Source organism: Planococcus citri, chromosome 5, assembly GCF_950023065.1.
Source record: "Planococcus citri chromosome 5, ihPlaCitr1.1, whole genome shotgun sequence".
In the NCBI taxonomy this organism is placed as follows: domain Eukaryota; kingdom Metazoa; phylum Arthropoda; class Insecta; order Hemiptera; family Pseudococcidae; genus Planococcus; species Planococcus citri.
The window spans coordinates 64,520,379-64,541,115 of NC_088681.1; the positions used below are offsets into that span (position 1 = coordinate 64,520,379).

Genomic DNA, 20,737 nt, shown 5'->3' on the forward strand with positions numbered 1-20,737 from the left:
AACGTTTTCATTTTCGTAGTTAGATTTATGGTCGGAGGGGGGCAAAACTCCACCGAGGGGGTGCAAATGAAAAATGAATGCAATTTTCGAGCTCAGCGCGAAATTTTATACCACTTTAATAGGTCATTATCAAGTTTTCAAATCCATGTTCAAACATAGTCTTGGAAGGGAAGGGGAGGGGAGGGGGTGCAGATTGAATGAAAACTTTTGAAGCAAAAATATTCCCAGAAACGAATATGAGAAATAATTCTTATTGCGTACACATAAATCCTCAGTATCGACGTGTAATGTGGTAAACTTGTTTAATATCGTCGTTATATTCAGTTTGGGAGTCAAAACTCCACCGCGGGGGGAGGTCAGAATTGAAAATGATTACGATTTTTGAGTTCAGCGCGAAATTTCATATCACTTTGATGGGTCGCATCGATATTATCAAATAGACAATGCATTATTGAATACCGGGGGGAGGGGAGTGGTAACAAACCTATTAGTGCACATGAAATCGCGTTGTGCAAGTATTTTTTCACCGTGTTTGCGTAGTTGGGCTTCAAATATCCCCGTTCAACACACGTCCAAGAATCCATTGGTTTCAGGCCATACTCTGGTCATCAGAGCCGTTTTATCGTCGAAATCGGCCAAAAATGCATAAAAATCGCATTAAAAGTGCCACAGTATGCAGTTGTGCAGGGTGCCACCGAAAAAAATCACATATTTGGTATCGGGAGAAGTCCCCCAACACAACCCCGTCGAGTTTTTGTGGTTCCGACCATGTCCCCAAAATCACCTTTTTGAGGGTCCACCCCCCATTTGTGCAAGGGAAAAATTTCAAAATTGCACTTTTCTGAATGGGGCACATAGTACCTTCATTTTGGCAGCGCGTTTTTTTGGTTCCCGAAAAAAAAATACAAAATCAACTTCTAGAGCACTTTTTCGTGTATGGATTGTGGTCTACTTCCTTTGACAAAAATTGTCAAAGTCAAGTTTTTTTTTTCAAAAACTTTTAAGTTTTTCAAAATCCAAAAAAAAACGTCTATTTTTATCAAAAAGTTACAGAATAGTCGAAACTTTTCAAAATTGAAAACCAGAACGGGGCAAAATGTCTTATTCACGTTTAGCCACTTTTTTGAACCTTTTTTTGGTTGCTGATGTTACTGTTTTTTGGAAAAATTGAGTACGAGTCTTGAAATTGCCAAAAAAATCCTTTCCTTATTGTCGAACTTGCAAATAAAAATTCCTACGTTATGCTAAAATTGCCAAAAACTATTGTTTTTTTTTTGTTACCAAAATCCATAATTTGCGATCCAAAAAAATAACAATTTTTTTTGTACCATTTGACAAAAATAGAAGTGTGCCTCCCTCCCTGCCTCCCTCCCATATCGGTTTTTTGTCAAGTGTACAAAAACTACCTTTCCCACTTTTTCTTATGTCTTTCTTCGGAATTATTTTTTCTCCGTTTTTTTTTTCAGAATTGTTGCGATTTTTTCTTGAAAACATGAGCATTTTAAACTGTTTCTTTCTTTCCCCTCAAGTTGAATTGTGTTCAGATTTTGTTTTGCTTTTGGATTGACGTGTTTGCCAGGTACCATATGAAACATTATTCAAAGAATAATATATTCTCTCTTTTTGAACATCTTAGTCAATTTTTTCATCAACCTTACAGGTTTGATTATTTTTTTCGTGATTTTTGCATAATTTACTGGGAGCAAATCTGTTTGAAAAATAATTTGAAATTACCTATGTGCCAATTTTTTAAAAACTTGCAAATTTGAATTATCGAGTCGAATGCTCGTCTCTTCATATTGCTCGTAGATTGTACAATAAAACGAAATTCTCCGCCAATAAATTTCTAATCGCATACTTTGTTTTGATATTGTTTCAGTTGTGCCCGAATTTATGTACATCGGATCTGAATATTATTGATTTACGTTTTCGTCCGGTTTGCTGCTTGTCTCCAGAACGGTAAGTGCAGTTTGATTGTATGATAGCGAAAATAATCCACACGAAAGCTCGAATTACGTACGAATGGAATGACATCGAGCTGTATTTTTTTTTTGCTGATTTTTCGCTTATTTAAAAGGTGGTGGGTATTGAGTAAGGTAAAAATGGCGCATCGAGTTTTTATTTCTTTGCCATCGTGTTCGAAAGGATCACTCGCAACAAATGTACTGTACGTAGAAAAATCTAAACAAAAGCTTTAGTTCTCGTTTCAACTTAATCACTAAAGCTATAAAAAGATCGAACGTATCTAGAATTTTCAGTTGTGTATTTGCAAGTAACTCGAATATGATGTTACAATAAATTATTTATATGTACAGAATACATATGAGACAGAAGCAGTGCTCTTGTAGATTTTGTCATCGTAATTCCATATAATTTGATACTGTGTCTTATACTTGATGCTACCTACGTAATTGAAGAAAGTTGACCTCAAAAAACTTTCCCTCGGTCTCCTAAATCAGAATTTATCTAGTCATAAAAAACAAAAAAACCACTACAAATTTATCACGTTCCTTTCACACACCCTGTTGTGAAATTTTCCACGCATTAGCGAAAACCGCACACTCTCCGACGACGACATCTTCTATACCCAGATATTTTTGATCCTTTCCTTTCGCGTGAAAATATGTAGAAGAAAATACCTCGACATGTTTGAAATACTCGTCGTCGTAAAAGCTGGTCGAGGATTAAAACAGCGTCGAATTTTAACGTCTAGTCGATGCGACAGGTTAAAATCGCGCACGTAAATTTCTCTCTAACACCTTTTAGTATACGTGTCAAGTCTGTACATCTTTTACCTACCCGTTTTGCTCTTCCACCTCCAGCTCCACCTCGCCTGTGTGTCGCGAGCTTTTGTATATACAGGATAAAATCTCGAAGCTCGAACATACGTTTGGCAGTTTTGTCATGCTTTCGGATGGCAAATTTTATCGTCTTACACGCGCACTCAACAACGACAACAGAATGAGATACAATATTTTGCCAATATTTGAGCGTGCTTTGAATAAAAGCTTCGATTCTCATTGAATTTTCTTATCGTATAGTTACTTCACCTCTATACCTGTCGTGTTGCTTGACGTTCGAACGGCTAAGCTATTATGTTGATGGGAAAGTTCGACGTAAGTGGAACTTTTTTTTTCTAAGTACTGAAGAAGACGACGACGACGTAGAGGGCTGTTGTTACGGCGCGAGCGATGGGCGTAGAATATGCTTTCCTGTTTTTTGTTGTTGCTCTTTTTTTTACCGGTGTCGGATTTCGTTTCCGAGATTTTTTTTTTTGTAAATTTTATCTGTTAGTGCAGTTTTGAACCGTCTGTGGTCTCCATTTCGATCGGTTTTGGCCCCAACTTTAGAAAAAGGTTCCTGTTGATTCAAGTTGCCTTTTTTTCAGCAATTAGATTCCTGCCATCGATATTTTTGAACTAGAAAAAAAAAAAAAAAAAAAAAAATAGGAAAATTCGTGGTTTACGAGCAATGCGTTCACGCCGAAATTTGGTTTGACCCCCTCCCCCCTCCCCTTCATTTTAATTTTCATAATCAATTTATGGTCTCTTCAAACTCTTCTGGGGCCTGCAAATAATTTTCAAATTCTTCTATTCTCAAAAAATTAAAAAATTAAAAATCTTACCTAAATCTGTGTATGCAAGTTTGAAGGTGTTGAATGTCCTTTTTTATGTAAATTTTTTCAAATTCGAAAATCATGGAAACTTCAAAATGGCTTGAAAGCACCATCAGTCGATTTTGATGGTGAAATATGAGATATGAACGAAATTTTAGCTTTCTACCCCAATTTGATTAAGTTTTTCATTTTTAACATAGGAAAAAATGAACCAAATTTTAAATTCAAAAATTTATCAAAAATTAAGAAATGGAATTTTTAGTTTATGCGTAATGCAATTTGGTCTGGTGGACTGGTATATTTTTGAATTTTCTTTTGAAAATTATTGCGAGCAAAAAATACACCAAAGCTCCACTCATAATCGACTGCGTTGAATTATTGAAATACCTCGAAGGGTTCACCTGAATTCTTATTTTTTCAGCACTTTTAGAGCAAAGATGTTTCAAAGTTTGGAACATTTCAAACCTATTATCAGATTATCAATTTCAATGTTTTGAACAAAAAAATTATCGAATCTGGCAAATTTTCGCGGTGTTTAAAAAAATTCAGCTGCTCATAAATTGAATTTCATCAAACAAGACCTGTGACTATGTCGAATCTGCCCAGTTTTGTGTTTAGGTCCTCCAAGTTTGGTTGAAATTTTTGTGTAGGGTTTTCTCATTAGAAAAGAAGCCCAAATTCCCTATATGGCAAATGGAATGGAGTTTTTTTTTTCAGAAGTTGAAATTTTTTGTCATAATGCCCTTTGAAATTGGTTGTCATTTTTACTGAATTTTCTCAAATTTTACAAATATGTAATTTATTATTGATTTACTGCGATTTTAATGGGTTTTTTGGGGGGAGGGGGGATTTTTTTCATTGTTTCAACTTTTTGTCACGCATTTTTGGCTCATTTGGCTAAAATTTCAATATTTTTTTGTTGATATTTCAATGTTTTTTTCTGAATATTTTTGCTCTGAAATGTCACAATTTTCTGTTAATTTTCGGATATTTTATTTGTGGGGAGGGGGGGGGTGTTGATAAATTTTTACTACAACTTCATCAATTTAAAACGTTTTTAGCACTTCATTTTGGATTTTTGGCAAATTTTACTGAAATTTCATAATTTTTTGAGCCTTGCCTACGATGTTTCTGATGATTTTTTTTGGTTGTGGAGGTTTTTTTTTCAATGATGCTTGACGCAATTTTTTGTCAATTTTTTCCAAATTTTACTGTAGTTTCATAAGTTTTTTTGGTGGTACTGGTGTTTTTAATGCTTTTTAGAATATTTTATGTCATATTTACAATGTTTTTTCGTGCATATTTTTTGGAAAATTTAATTTTTCAATTTCATCATTTTAATTAATGACAATTTCATGATTTTTTACAATTGTTTTTTTCTTTCTACGTGTGTTGGTACTTTTTCCTGTGTTTTGAAGAAGTTTTGTAAGGTAGTGAGAGTGGCCTATAAAATATTCGCCGACAATTTCAAAAGTTGAAAGTTGAGCATTTTTGAAAAGCTTGTAAAATTTCGGGGCAAGATCTTCATACTTAATTCCCCCGTCCCAAAAACAGATAGCATGTATTTTTACGATATTCATAAGGTGGAGTGGGGGGGGGGGTGTACAGAGCCCTAAAATTTTGATCAAAATGTGAGAAAAGTCAAATATTGTGTAGCAGGCCTGGCATCTTACTGAGTCACTTTTATAGTGACTTGGTCACTTTTGGTTACTTTTTTCATCAAAAAGTCACTATTGATCACTTTTCTCCCCAAAAAAGTCACTTTTTTGATTTTTTTTTTCGTTTTTTAAACAAAAAACCGTTTTTAATCCAAATTATCTTGTTTTTACTCATTTTCGAAGGGTTTTATGCGAATTTTCTTTATTAAACAATTTCAGAATATTAAAAACACAAATTTTTACTTTTCGAAACATCAATTTTCGAAAGCTTTTGCCCTCGCTTCGCTCGGGCTTGTTTTCTTTTCTTTTTCAAAATAAAGATGAAAATTTATTTTTTTTAAAATCAAGTACTGAAGCCAAAAAAAAAATTTCTCACCAAAAAACATCGTTTTTATGCCTCTCAAAATACAAATTTTCAAGAGCTTTCGCCCTCGATTAGGCCTGTCTTTTTTCATTTTCAAAATCAACTTCCTTCAAAAAAACATCATTCAAATTCTAAAATTTTAAAAATAAAGAAATGAGCTAAGTACTCGTTCTCACATTTAAAAAAAAACGGATTTTCCGGTGGGGCCAGACTGGAGAATAAAGTAATAGTTTTTAGGTGAGATATTGAACGTTTTTTTGCTTTTGTTTTTCGATTTTTTGCTCTCCTGAACGCTGGAATTTAAAAAAAATTGGTCACTTTTTTCACTGATGAAAGTCACTAAAGTCACTTTTTTTTAGAAAAATTTGGGTATGATGCCTGGTGTAGCATATTGTGTCAAATGGTTTCGAGAACGCTGAATACAAAAATTTCAACTCATTTTTCTTCATTTCAGCCCCTCCAACATCCCCATTGGGCCCCAAAATTTCCTGAAAATTGAAGATATTGCGTGACATATGGTTTACTACGCTTTTGGGTGCCCCAAATACCAATATCAGGTTTTTTTTGATTCGGTACCTGCCAAGCTCTCATTGGCTTCTTCAATTTTCCAAAAAACGAGGATTTCAAGTCCAAGTAAACCATGTGTTGGTGATTTGGCATGAAAATCTTGATAATTAAATGATCTAATTTGTAGTAATCGAAGGTATGTAGAAGACTTGTTTCTTTAAACTGGCATAAAACTCATTGAAATTGACGAATTGCTTAAAAAATTACTCAACTTGGTACATAAAAAACTTAGTCCAAACGAATAGTAGGTAGGTAGTGAAATTCCGTAAATTTCCCAATATCCGGAAGTAAACTCGAACAGCAGTTGAATTCAATGTTTACTTTTCTCGTGATATTGCCAAAAATCCAAATTTCGTGCATTTTGTGACAGGGACGCTGCTGGAGAGAGGGGTAGGGGTTCGGGTTCTGGAATTTCGCCTCGTGATGGTATTTTGAGGCACCTGTGCCTCTTTGGAAAATTTCTTCACTACGACGCGTGTCCGAGCACGTGTACCAGTAAGAGGTGAGAAAGAAAAAAAACCTATTTCGTGAACGTGAATGCAACAGCTTATAAGAAGGCATGAGACCGCAAGGCGGCTGCCCTGAAAACCGCGAGTGGCGATTGTCGTAGTCGCAGACGCAGACGCAGGCGACTTCGGCCACATACACATACTCGTATACATATAGTACACGCGTGTTTTTAGCGCTTCTCCAGCACTCCAGCAGCCGCCGCTGCGCTCCGTGTGAACTAATCGTAATACACATAATAATAATAAAGATACGGTCTCTCTCTCTCTCTCTCTCTCTCTCTCTCCCTTTTCTATACGTTCCCCTCGTTCATCGTTCGCCCTGCACCCCTTTTATATTTGTCAGTTTCATCTCTTGTTGTGTTTCTTGTGTTCGGTTGACCAATATATGTAGTATTGAAAGAGATGGGGTACGCGGCTCGAGTCAACAGGAGCGCTGGAGCTGGAGAAGTCGGGTACCTAGTAGTACCTACATACGAGTATATAATTTTCCCAGGATACCGACGAGAGGGTACCCACGTGGCGGGGCGGAGGCGGCGGCTTGGTAAACGGTTACATTGGAGCCCCACTCTCGAACGCATGTTCCATTGTCGGCTACCGTACGCAGGACACGTTTCGACGGTACGCGCGTCCAGACATGCGTCATTCTAGGACCACGCGCCTGTGCGTCTGCAACGGACACGTACCGAAGCCGAAGACGTCGCGTACGAGCTCCTTATCGTGTGCGACAGCGTCTGTGCGTTAAATAATAATTGTGATAAGAGACGTCGGTCGCCTTTTTTTTTTTTAATTGCCCGGCCGGAACTTAAGAAAATTTTTATTGAGATATCGCCGCCTCCTCAGGCACGTGTACCTCAGACGCCTTTCTTAGTCGCGTGTGTTTACGTGCGCTACGTGTGTTTTGTGTTGTTGTGATTGTGGTCTTTTTATACTTAAGATATTTTCGCGCATCCGTCCATCCTCTCGGTGCTCGAAATACCGTAACAAGAAACGTGTGGTGTTGTCGTCGCGAATTTTCTCGTAATCCTGTGGCGTGTCGTTGTACCGAAGGGGGGTTCGATGCCCCTCGAACCGGCGCCACCGTCCGATGCACAGAATCCTCTGTATTGGGGATACCCGTGGGGTACATCGGCCTCACTACCGCCGTCCGGCAGGCAATCCTTCAAGAGATCTCACAGCGAGACCGAAGATTGCGACGATGTGTTTTCCGAAGAATCCAACAAGGAACCGTAAGTACATAGAAATCTAGAAGACCTTCTTTTCCTTACAGTGCTCTAAAAAAAAAGGGTATTCCACGGTAAGATAGGCGAAATGGCCCTGTTCCCAGATTTGGTAAATTTTGATGGATTATTGGGTACCTCGAATGAAAATTTTCTTATGGTACCTGCACTTTCTGATAATGCAAAAAATCGCCACCGCGAACTTGCCAAAAATTCCTGATTTTGCCAAAATTGTCAAAAAAGTCTCGTTTTTGTCAAAATTATTCAAAAAATCTTCACTTTTGTCGAAATTGTCAAAAAACACAGTGTTTTTGGCCATAATTGTCGAAAAATAATCTTATCACGTTATCAAAAAATGATAGTCTACATTTTTTTGTAAAAATAGCCCTGCTGTTTGCCAAAATTATTAAAAAAATATCAACTTTTTTGTAAAAATAGCAAAAAAAGCACAATGTTCTCTGCAAAAATGTTTTAAAAATTTTTATACTTAGCCAGAAAAATTGTCAAAAAAGAATCATTTTTGCCAAAATTGTACGGAAGTTTCTTTTTTGAAAAAATTATAAAAAATCTCAACTCTTGTTAAAATATCCAAAAAAGTCCTGTTTTTTGCCAAAATTGTTGAAAAATACATTTTTTTTGACGTTATCAAAAAAGTCATTTTTTTTGCAAAAATGACCAAAAAACTTTGTTGGTAGCAATTTTGAAAATAACTGCTTTTGTCAAAACTTTCCTAAAAAGTCTTGAAATTTTTTTTGTCAGAATTGTCTTTTTGCCTAAATTGTCAAGAAAGTCTCGTTTATGTCAAAATTATAAAGAAGTTCTTTTTTTGTCAAAATTATCAAAAACTCATAACTTTTGTAAAAATTGCCAAAAAATTCCTGCTTTGTGCCGAAATGTTCAAAAAAACCTGTTGCCAAGGCAAAAATAAGTACGTACATAAGGTATTGTAAAAAAAAGTTCTGCTTTTAGTCAAATTTTTCAAAACTTCTGCTCTTTGTCAAAATTGTCAGCAAGTTCTACGTTTTTGACAAAATAATATTTCTCGCAGAAATGACCAAAAAATTTTGTTAGGTAGGAGCAAAAATTTCAAAAATTCCTGCTTTTGCCAAAATTATCCTAAGAAGTCCTTGTTATGTTTTTTGCCAGAATTGTGTGCGAAGTTCTGTTTTTGCCTAAATTGTCAAAAAAGTCTCGTTTATGTGACAATTGTAAAGAAGTTTCATTTTTTGTCAAAATTATAAAAAACTCTTAACTTTTGTAAAAATTGCCAAAAAAACTTCTGCTTTTTGCCAAAATGTTCAAAAAAATCCTTTTTTTTTTGTCAAATCGTTGTTGAAATCAATTTTTTTGATGAAAAAAAAGAATTTTTTGCCAAAATGAATTCATACTGAATTTTGTAAAAAAAAAAAAACTTTGCTTTCAGCCAAAATTTTCAAAACTTCTGCTTTTTGTCAAAATTGTCAGCAAGTTGTAATTTTTTGACAATATAATTGTAGGCAAAGACCTTTTCTTGGCAATTTTTCCAAAACATTCTGTTTATGCGGAAATGGTCAATGCCTTTTTTGACAATTTCGACAAAAGTGAGGATTTTTTTTTTTTAAATTTTGACGAAAACGAGACTTTTTTGATAATTTTGGCAAAATCAGGAATTTTTGGCAAAGTTCGCGGTGGCGATTTTTTGCATTATCAGAAAGTGCAGGTACCATAATAGGATGTACCTCGCATCTCATGTCGACTTTGTAGCAAAGATGCGGTGTGTGCGCGCGCTTAGCACAGTAGATGAGCGTTTTGACAACCTTTTTGACCACGTTCTCTTGGGTAAAATTTGACGCTTAACATTTTTTGTTCTGTACATTTTTTGCATATTTGGCATAATTTTGCAAAAAAACGCAGAAAACACGTATTTTTCAGGTTTTTTTTTTGCAAATATGAGCCTTTTTTAGACAAAATTTCAATTTTATGGATTGATTGGAAAAAAGTACTTGTAAAAAGACACATTTTGGCGAAAACAGTTTTTAGGATAAACCATACAGCCCGGAGCTGTGGCGGTTCAAAGTTTTCTTTTGTCAATTTTACCCCCACCACTATGATGAAAATTTTTGAAAAAATCATGTTGAAAGGCCCAGGCTTCCCCAACATATTCTGCGTGGTACCAGAATTTTCTATTCACTTCTCACGGATACAGAATTTTTCTCCCAAAAAACACGTTTTTTGGCTATACTGTCCAAGGGGGGTGGGTTGGGGGCGGAAATTCCGCTCGAAAATTTTCATTGGAGGTACCCAACAATAATCCATTATAATTTTCCAAATCTAGGAACACTAACAGGGCCATTTCACCTATCTTACCGTGGAATACCCTTTAATTTACTCGAATGAGGAAAAAAAATCCGACAAAGTCGACTCCAATTAACCTATTTACGGTGCTTTTACACAGGTGTTCATCCCCCGGTGACGCAGATAGTTGTCAAATGCTCAGTCGAAAAAAACGTAGAGGTATAATAGAGAAACGCAGAAGAGACAGAATAAACACAAGTCTGTCCGAATTGCGAAGATTGGTTCCGACAGCGTACGAAAAACAAGGTTCGGCTAAATTAGAAAAAGCCGAAATTCTACAAATGACCGTCGACCATCTAAAAGTGCTGCACGCCAAAGGTAAGTGTTTGACTTCATTTGACCATTTTACTTTCTCGTGTTTTTTGTCTCCTTTTCCTTTTTTATATTTTTACTTACTGTGTGGGATGTGATCGTGTCAATAACCTTTGGGAGATTTTCTGTGTGACCTTTTTCATCGCAGTCGAAAATTTAATATCTCTGTTCGTCGAGTGAAGATATTGAAAAATGATTTTAATTCGAATACGGATCCTCCAGCTTTTAAATATTTCTCTCTCGTGTTTTCAATGCGAGAGAAATCGGTCGTTGGTACGAGATTTTATTCGAACGAACCTACGCCTCGGCGTGTTTAAATCCGGATAATACGTACGCAAAAATAACTTTTAAAAACCGTTCGAATAAGTTGTTTCGAATTTTCTCATTTTAATAATCGACTTGGGTTTTTCGAGAAAAAAAATCAGGATTTCTGTTTTGGAAATTTTCTATCTAATATCTTTTCGTAGGTAGGTATACAGATGATTTCGACTTTGGAAAAAAATTAATTGAAATGAAAGTAATGAGATTTTTTTCTCTTCGTTCTCAGTTATTGGACGTAGACATGGAAAATATTTTTTGAATAGGAGCTAACGCATTTTTCAGTATTATTGACGTGTTCTTTTTTTTTTCAAATGTAAAACTTTCATTTCAGTTCAAAAAAAAGAAAAAAAATTGATTCAGTATCTTTTGATAAAATAAATTGAAAAATTGAATCGAAATTCTTAATTTTTCCTAAAAATAAGTCCGAGTTGGTCTGTAAAATAGATGAAAAATCATGGCTTTGAAAAATAGTGAGAAGAGAAACGATGAAAAAAATTATTTAAAAAATGTTTGTTGTAAATTTTCTACGGGTTCCAAAAAAATCTGTTCTATTTTTATTGAACTAGTCGAAAAACGACTTTTTTTTTTGCAATCAAGATCCCATCATTTTCAAAGAAATACGTATTTTAAACCGAGTCTGTAGTGTAATAACTTTTTTTTTTGATTTTAATGATTTTTCATCGTATTTATGACATTTTTCTGGATTAGAGAATATTAAAATAATATCGTCATCGTTCCCATTTTTTTAGGGGAAGAAAATATAGGAGGTGAAAGTGAAAAATATTTCATCAGGAGTTGTACAAAAATTTTGAAAAAGTGCTGTGATGAAATTCTCATATTGAGATTTTTGAAATTTTGTCAATTGGAATTTTGCAAAAAAAAACAACAGTTTTTTCACCTTTTCTATTCCATTAATTCAGTCTGTTGACAAAATTTTGGACACTGAATTTCTTTTTCGGGAATTTGGTGACTTTTTGAAAAAAATCAAGAATTTGAGTAAACATTTCTTCATGATGAATTTTAATTTTTTTCACGAACTTTTTTCTGATGCAATAATTTGGTTTGAATGATTACATACTTCATTTTGGCGCTGAAGCTCGAAAACAAGTATTTTTGGGACCATTTAGAGGATTCTAGCAAGTTATCAATTTTCTCCATGAATTTAATATTGCTCTGGAAGGGCCAAAATGTGAACTGTGGTATCTTAAACAATGATTGGCGTTTATTGGGTAATTCAAAACTCGTCGAAGGCTCCAGCTGGCTTGAAAGTGGTTGTTCTCGAGTTGAAAAAAAGTCTTTCGAGTGTTTATGAATTTTTAAAAATGCTCTCAATGTGTACCGAAGCTAAAATTTTTATTGATCATTTAAGGAAGAGAAGGGAGGAGATGTAAAAGGTGATATTATTCTCGTTAAATTTGAATTTCATAAACAAAGCTCATCATTAGATCTGAGATTTTCATTATTTTTCGTGGGTCAGTTTTCTGGATTTTGCTTTGAATTTCGAAAAATTTACCTGAAATCCACCGAAGCGTCAAATACGTATTTTGAGGATTATCTGAAGAGAGCAGGGTGAGGAGGGGGTGAAAGTGAAGGTATTATTAAGTTTGAGATTATGGACTTGCAGAAGCAAATCGTAAGACTTGAGGTTTTCATAATTTTATGGGCTTATTTTCCAAAATTCGTGTTGTTGACAATTTTCTTGAATTTTTCCAAGTTTTCAAAAATTGGCCAAAAATTTACTTAAGCTCTTGAGACTTTTGGTAATTATCTGGAGAAGCATGTACACTTGAAAAAAAATTGTGTGAAGTGTAAAACCTGAAATTTTCATCATTTTGTCAGCTAATTTTGCCAAAAATTTGTGATATGTATCAACAACTTGTTTGAAAATTTGTCAAAAAATTCACCAAAAATCCACTAAACCATTTGAATTTTTGGTGGTGAGGTGTGAGGGGGTGGATTTATTGATTACTCAAATTTTTTCCATGTTTGAAAATTCGCTATCGATCGAAGCACTCGAACTGAGATTTTCATTGTTTCGTGGACCGATTTCCACAAATTCACAAAATTTGGGCCTTTTTAACAATTTTTATAAATTAGTTATTTATATTTCAGAAAATGGGCAAGTTTTGAAAGAAATGAAGGGAGAGAACAAATTTTATTGGTAATAAAGCCAAAATACCTGAAAAAGTTTATTCAGAAAATCCGAAGTAAAAAAAATAAAACTTAAAAAGATTTCGTAATTTTCACCGATCAAAACATTGCCCTCGACTAGAAAAAAAAATACACTCGACGTTAGTAAATCGACCTAAAAAATAAATTACCCCTGTAAAAGTTCATTCGAGGACGAAGAGAAGATCAATGTACGTGCTACATCTTCCTGGCCCACATCGGGGTACCTGTAAAAAGAGAACGAAAAAAAACAACAAAATATTTTCCCAGCCAGCGAAATGCCCAAAGGAAAAAAATAAACATTATACGCGGAAACAAGCCGATTGTAAATTTTAAGCCAGGGAAAACACACGGTACAGCGGAGTGAACCGAAGATAGAATTAACGTACGATGTTATTTAATTGAAAAAAATTACTCGTCGCCAAGGTGCAGGTAGTAAGGTACACGAGAGCAAAAAATGAATTAAAACGGCATCGTCGTCGTAGTAGGTAAAGTGAGAGGGGAATTCGCCAGAGAGAGAGAGAGAGATGAGCACACGAAAATCGAAGAGTTGTAAAAAAAAAACTAAAACTACACCACATCGCCATTGCCAGGCCATAAGGGTTGTCAGGGCTCAGCTACGCTATGTTATACTCGTATAAGGCAAGGGACACCTGTTGCAGCATTTGTAGCACGTCCGAATGCGTATAAATGAGGGTAGGAGGGGGAGCGAGAGAGATATATAGGACGAAGAAATATTCTCACGACGAGTTGACCAGAACATATGACTGTACAGTTTACACTTCCGTTTTGTTGATGATACAAAAATAGGGGTCTTTAAATGGTTGTTAATCGAGGCAGGTGTGATGAGAGAGCTGCTGCTGAAGTCATCGATGATCGTACGTACTTGTAATGAGAATATAATGAGTGACCGCGCGAATCGATATCGTATCTTGGTCGTTGATGTGCGCGGATTCCATCACACGAGTGAGTGTTTTGTTGTGCTGTATGAGTGTGTGAGTCGGATCGTCGTTGTCTCTGGGCTGCTTCTGTGGTCGAGGAGGAAAAAAATGCCGAGTCATTTTATTTTTATTTTGTCATTGTGACCGATGATCGGTATTGTACGTTATGGGTGCTCAGGGCTGCACACAGCTGAGAAACATTTAACGCTTTGAAATGTATACGAGATGACCAACTGTATATACGCGATTATACGCTACACGTCGAACCAAATAGACTGGACGATGATTGTAGTGATTTTTTTTTTCGTCATTGTACGATTTTTTTCCTCATTCCCACGCATTACCTACAAACAACACAGCACAGGTTTTCACTAAATCGTATTTAACGGCGCGTTACCATTACTATACTTCTGGACATGAGAGGGATCGATGGTCAAATGCTGCGCCATTGCTGCCAAATTCTACGACGAGTATTCCAACCACTTTACCTGTTGGTGCGTTTTTTTTTTCGGTCGACGAAAGCTTCTCTCAAAGGGTTATTACAGCAGAAGAGAGGAATAAAAAAAAAAAAGCGTGACGGATGGACTGGTGCCGGTTCACAAGAGCCCGCTATAAAGCTATTGGCATCACCATCACCATTGGCATCGCTACTCGTGGGAAAGTAAACTGAAAACGAGTTGGAGCTGCGTAGTAGTAGTAGTACATAGTACGAGTAATACCCCTCGCGTATATTTCATATGTATGTACTTATTCAAGGGGGAGGGATTACCCGTCGTAAAAAAAAAAAGAAACAAGGTGTAACGTGATGGTATTATACGCGCGGATATATCGGTATTATTATTGTACGCGAAACATCTGCCCTCTTTTTTTTTTCACGAAATACGTACAAATACTCATATACTACTCGTCTATAGTAGTACAACGTATGTGTAGTATTTCCCCTCCACCCTTCTGCCTCGTTACCTCCCCCTCGTGAGTAATAATTAGACTTGGTGTAGTTCAATGCGAGGTACGAGTACAAGAGCCGGTTTGAATTGTGTAGGTAATGGTCTTCTAATTAAAAGTCCTCAAAGTTGCAAACAGTGGAAAACGTTTTCGATTTTATTCAAATCAGAAGAGAGGGAAAGTGAGGGAGGGAGGGTTGGTTTTTGGGCTGTTTGCGATTGTGTACAGATTATTCTCTGGTTCGAAGTTGTGTAGAATTGAAAAAAAATACGTTATTTTTGTTGGAGAAATTTTGTCAAAAATGCCAGAAATGAGATTGGATTGGGAGGGGGGCACAACTCTAAAAATTTAGAGACAGAGAAAAAAGGTGAGAAGTAGACTGGAGAAATTCAAATTTTTCAGATCCCATTGCAAAATTTCAAAAAAAAAGATTTTTCAATTCAAAGGCACTGAAGGTAATTTTGTAAATTAGACGATTTTTGTTGTTTTTTTTTGTGAGAGGAGGGGGAGGGGCCGGAAGAATTTCAACTATGAAAGGAAAAGAGAAGAGGTCTAGAAAAAGTGGAGAAATTTAATATCTAAATTCGTTTGGGTACCATTGCAAAATCCCCCAAACATAACATGTTTTCAGTTCGAAGGTACAAAAGTTGATGAATCAGTATGGGTTTTTAATGAGTTGGGGGGGGGGCGCTGGAGAAACTTTGAGGAAAGACGAGGTTTTGAAAAAGTCCAGAAATACTTGATACTTATAATTGAGATTCATTTGGGAACCATTGCAAAAAAAATTTTTAAATTGATATGTTTTCCAAGTTTTTCTGATCGAAGAGACTCGAAGTGAAAAATAGAGTAAATTTAGCATTTTTTGGGGTGAGAGGTGAGAGGAGGGAGCAAGAGGATGTTTCCTCGAGTAATCAAACGAAAGGGTAGGAGTAGAAAATTGAGAAAAATCGTGATTCAAGATGGAAACATTTGGGGAATCTTTTTGAAAATTTCATTTTGAGAGCATCATGAGTTGGTTTCAAAATGAACTTGCAAATATTTATAGTTTTCTATCTTGAAATCGAGGAGTGTTGCAAAAACAATAACAAAAAAATAATGGAAAAAAGTCAATTTTTTGAAAAAACAAAAAAAATGAAAATTGTGATTTTTGAAGTTACTTTTTTTGGTAAAACTTACCGAAAATCAACATTTTTTTTGTTTCTTTTATCGTTGTTGGTCAAACTTTCTTCTAAATGCGGTCATTTTGATCGAAAAATACAAAATTTGTTTTCAAAAAAAATTAATAAGAATAAAAGGCAAAATTTGATGAAATTTTTCAAAAATTGTTCAAAATTATGCTGTTTGAAAGTTTTTTTTTTGGGGGGGGGGGTTGAAATTTGCTTTAAACCTGCATACAAATTTTTGGAAAATTTTCTGAATAATGCTATATTTTTTCTAAATTATTTTTCATGAGAAAAAATTGTTCATCCAAGTCCTGAAACATTGCTTGAAATAGGGGAAAGAAAAGAAAAAGAAATGGACAGAACCGATCCTAATTCATGTCCTCATTTCAAAATTATTTCTCTCCATTCCCCTTCTCTTTGTAGATGTGAGAAATGGCACAAATCTCTGGATTCAACGTCTTGTTGTATCCTCTTCCTCCCTCATCCATCAGTTTTTTCAAAATGGGAAACTAGAAGGGACACTCGAAGCGTTAAATGTAAAGAACACTCTTGATTTCGATTTTTTTTTTCAAAATTATGGAGCTGGGGGACATTGTGAAATTTTGAACTCAACGCCCTCAAAAGTCTGATAAGTGATTGGTCACATGTTATTTTTAATTTTTGTGGCAATTTACCATGTTCAAAGGCAATGATGAGAAGGGGAGGGGGTTGAATCAAAGAAATGAGCTGATGTTTAAGCGGAGGGCACTCAAATTACATATCAGCACTCTTCACTTCATTTTATAATTTTTACCCCCTCCCATCTCCCTCCCCCACCTCTTGAAGCTGTTGAGATCTGTTTTGCTAAGAAGATGAAAAATTATAGAACTTTGAAGCAAAATAACCAACATTGGGGGGGGGGGGGTGTCAGTTTCATTTCTGGTTCGAGTTGATGTAGAATAAACCCAGGATCATGGATTTTTACTTTTTTTAATCCAAAAAACAGGAAAATAAGCCCAATTTTCTTCTTTAAAAAATTTTGGTTTACATGAATCTCTTTGGATAGAGTTCGTGAGGTTGAAATCGTTCTTTGTTGCTCGCTTTTGGGGGGGGGGGTGCTGGTCGAGGTAACTAATCCATGTGATGCTGATGTCTAAAAATTACTAAAATACTGATTTCCAAATTTTTCAGAATTTTTACCCCTCCCCCCTCCCCTTCAGTTTGTCTCAAGATCTGGACATCTCAGATACGATTAAAGTATTATTTCAGTTTTTTGGTCAAAAGGAATCTCGAAATGGAAGGAATTCGTGTTTTATTAAATACGAAGTGTTTTACACTTCTAATTTCAATCAACTACAACATTTTTGATCACACTCACACAGTTTCCTGTAACTTCTTCTATTTCCTAGTCAACTTTTCACTCAATTTTTTCTCCAATTGAACTTTTCTGTAACAATGCTAATTTCACTCTGATTTTTGTTGCTTCGCAGGTATGAACGCTTTGGCCTACGATCCGGGCAAATTCGCCGTCGACTACCACAACATGGGATTCCAAGAATGCGCGGCCGAAGTAGCCCGATACCTAGTGACGGTCGAAGGTCTCGATATCCAAGACCCTTTGCGAATGCGTCTGATGAGCCACCTACACGGCTACGCTGCTCAAAAAGAATTAGCCTCGAAGCAAAGCCCATGGTACCCGAGCGGGCCTCCGCCAGGCAGCAACGTCGCCTCCAATACTAGTCAACCGTATCACCAATCGAGTTCGCCTCTTTCGCCCATAGGCAGCAGTCACCATTTACACAGGCCACCACCTCCTCCTATACCGATTCCGATACCTCCTCCGCCTAGCGGTCTAAGCTTACACAATACTAGTCTAAATTCATCCTCCGGATCGTCGTCGTTAAATAGTTCTTCTCTAGGTATGAATAGCTCGCACACGATGAGCTCGTCGAATACGTCGCATTCGCTGAATAGTTCCTACGATAATCAAACCACCTTGGAGGGTTCTCCGTCGGCGGTGGCCCCATCATCTTCGTCCTCCAACACTACCATTACGCCGTTGGTTACCGTCTCCTCTTCGAGCATGGATAGTTACAACTATCTGCATCATAATGTCCATCAACATCCGACGATGGACTTGTACCATCATCCGCAGCATATGCAGCAACATCCTTATAATCAAGGCGGACACGATTCCGCCGTGTCCAAACCCTACCGACCGTGGGGTGCTGAAGTAGCTTATTGAAAGATTTATCTCTAAGTCGATTTCGAATTTTCGAGCTGTGTTGTGTTTATCGTATAAATGTACGTACGTAAAACTACGTGTAACTGTCGAGTCAGATTCTCGTTACGCTGAAAAAAAAATATATAACCGTTTTTCCTGCTTTCTAAGAACAGGAAATGCAATTGTTGTAGTGAACTGCGATACCTATAGTACAAAAAAGTACCTATGTAGAAGAAAACAGGTGTGAATTTTCATACCGTATTCTAAAAGCGTTACGAAAGTAACGTGTTTCTCAATTCTTATCACTCGAATACTCCTTCTGCGTACCTACTACTGTATAATACGAGTATAAATTCACGTACTACTCTGTTTCCCCTTTCATTATCGAAGTACCTACAAACACCCTCCTTTTTTTTCGTGAGAATTAATCGAGCTTAATTAAAATTATTTAAATTACGGTTGTGAATTGTGAATTCATCGAAATGCCTCACAGACTGATCTCATTTTTTTTCTTTTTTGGTAGAAAAATTCAATTTTTTATATCTATTTTATAGTACCTACTTATTTATTTTCGTCATACTGTTTATTGTAGAGATATTCGAGTCCACCGATTTTTTAATTTCCTTCATTGTGTACTTTCTTTTGCATTATTTATTTCGTCTTTTATTTTCAATTTATCAACGTTTGATGTGTGTTGTGTGCATTTATGTAATCGGTATAATTATTTTGTTTACCAAAGTTATTAATTTATAAATTTATTATTAGTTCAAGTCGGACGTCAATTATGAAATTCATTTTCATGCTTAGTCATTTATTTTTATATGTTGTATTTATTTTTCCTTCTCTTTCGTATTTCATTTTGTAATAAAATTTTATACTTTTTTAAATCGAGGTTATTGTTTATTTTTTTGAAAATGGGTCAGTTGTTGAAGGGTGGCAGGGAGGGAAAACTGGGCAGAAAACGTGTGATTTTGAGATTTGTGCTGTACTGATTTGAATTTGTGTTTAACGATTCAAAAAATGAAATTAGGTCATTCGATTTCATTTATAGTTTTTAAACCTCGAAGAGAATAAATGGAAGATTTGAAATAATTACCTGCCTAAATAAAATTTGAAAAGCTCTAATTTGAATTCCGAATGGGATGGCTCGACTTTCCAAATTGAGAACAGAAGTTGAAAATCTCAACTTGTGAAGGACGATGAAAAAAACTGGATGCGTCTTCATTGTCATCTTTGTAAAAAAAAAACTATTTTCAAAATGATGAGATGTCAACATTCTCTGAGGGTCATCAGTCATCATGAATCACCATAGCCCTCAATTTTGAACAAAATTCTGAATAAAAAAAATGTTTTACTCGACCTTCTCCCCCTTCTACTGAAACATTGAAAAGTCCTGGTTTTTGTGATTTTTCCCTGTAAATAATTAGGTAATTCATCAATTCGTTAATGAAATCAGTTTTCGTCTTGGCATCTTCGCCTTTGATTAATCAACGATGCATTTATTCGCGAACGATTTTTTTCATCTCCGAGTAAATCATTCCCAAACAAATCATCTTCAAATTCTTACTGATGTACCAGTTGAAAAATTCAAATTTTGCCACATCCTCTTTCACTAGATTTCATCTGGTAGTGATTCAGTCGTTCTCGAATGATTCATCGAGTCCGAACAAATCGTTCGCGAATGCATCATTCACGGTTTTTATCAAAAAAGTTATCTCATTGTAGATCATTTGATTTGTGTGATTCAGTCGTTCTCAAATGATTCATAATTTCTGAATGAATCGTTCGGTTCGGATCGAATCGCCTCTAATTTTTGTAGAATTATGATGTAAAGTCTCGATACATCAAGTCTGATATTATATTGGTGATTCATTTATTCGCGATTTTAGTAATGATTCAGTCGTTCTCGAATTATTTATCGATTCTGAACAAATCGTTCACGAACGAATAGAGTCCAGTTTTTGACAATAGGATTAAAGCTGTCTAGTTTCGTAATGTTATCTTTACCTGATTTGATTTTTCAGTGATCTATTCGTTCGAGAACGATTTTTTTTCTAATGAACGAGTCGTTCGCGAACGAATCATTTACAATTTTTGTCGATAATTGAATATGATTCGTTTCGTCTCGTCCTGCACTTTGTGATGTGATTTTATAGAGACTCGGTCGTTCTCGAATGACTTATTATTTCTGAGTGAATCGTTCTTGAACGAATCACTCCAATTTCTGAAGATTGATAAATTAATGATGTCGAATTACTCATGGTATAATTTTTCATCTGATCCGATGTATTGGTAATTCATTCATTCGCGATTTTGTGATGATTTAATAGTCGTTCACGAATGATCTTCGGATTCCGAGCAAATCGTTCGCGAACGAATGGAGCCCAATTATTGATGAAAAGGTTCGAAATTGTGAGG

At 35.7% G+C, this 20,737-nt stretch overlaps 2 protein-coding genes across 12 annotated transcripts in view; both read left to right on the forward strand.

Annotated features, from left to right (window-relative positions):
- LOC135847730 (uncharacterized) overlaps positions 1 to 20,737 on the forward strand; it is a 151,895-nt gene that overhangs the window by 52,737 nt on the left and 78,421 nt on the right. For all 11 annotated transcript variants that reach the window (XR_010559223.1, XR_010559222.1, XM_065367398.1 and 8 more), the window contains exon 4: positions 1,880 to 1,959. The gene's annotated coding sequence lies outside the window, so the exon portion shown is untranslated. The remainder of the gene's footprint in view (positions 1 to 1,879; positions 1,960 to 20,737) is intronic.
- Positions 5,663 to 19,210, forward strand: Hey (Hairy/E(spl)-related with YRPW motif). Its single transcript, XM_065367861.1, has 3 exons — positions 5,663 to 7,940; positions 10,366 to 10,583; positions 17,586 to 19,210. The coding sequence occupies exons 1-3, from the start codon at positions 7,771 to 7,773 to the stop codon at positions 18,338 to 18,340; spliced, it is 1,143 nt and encodes a 380-aa protein (XP_065223933.1). The 5' UTR covers positions 5,663 to 7,770; the 3' UTR covers positions 18,341 to 19,210.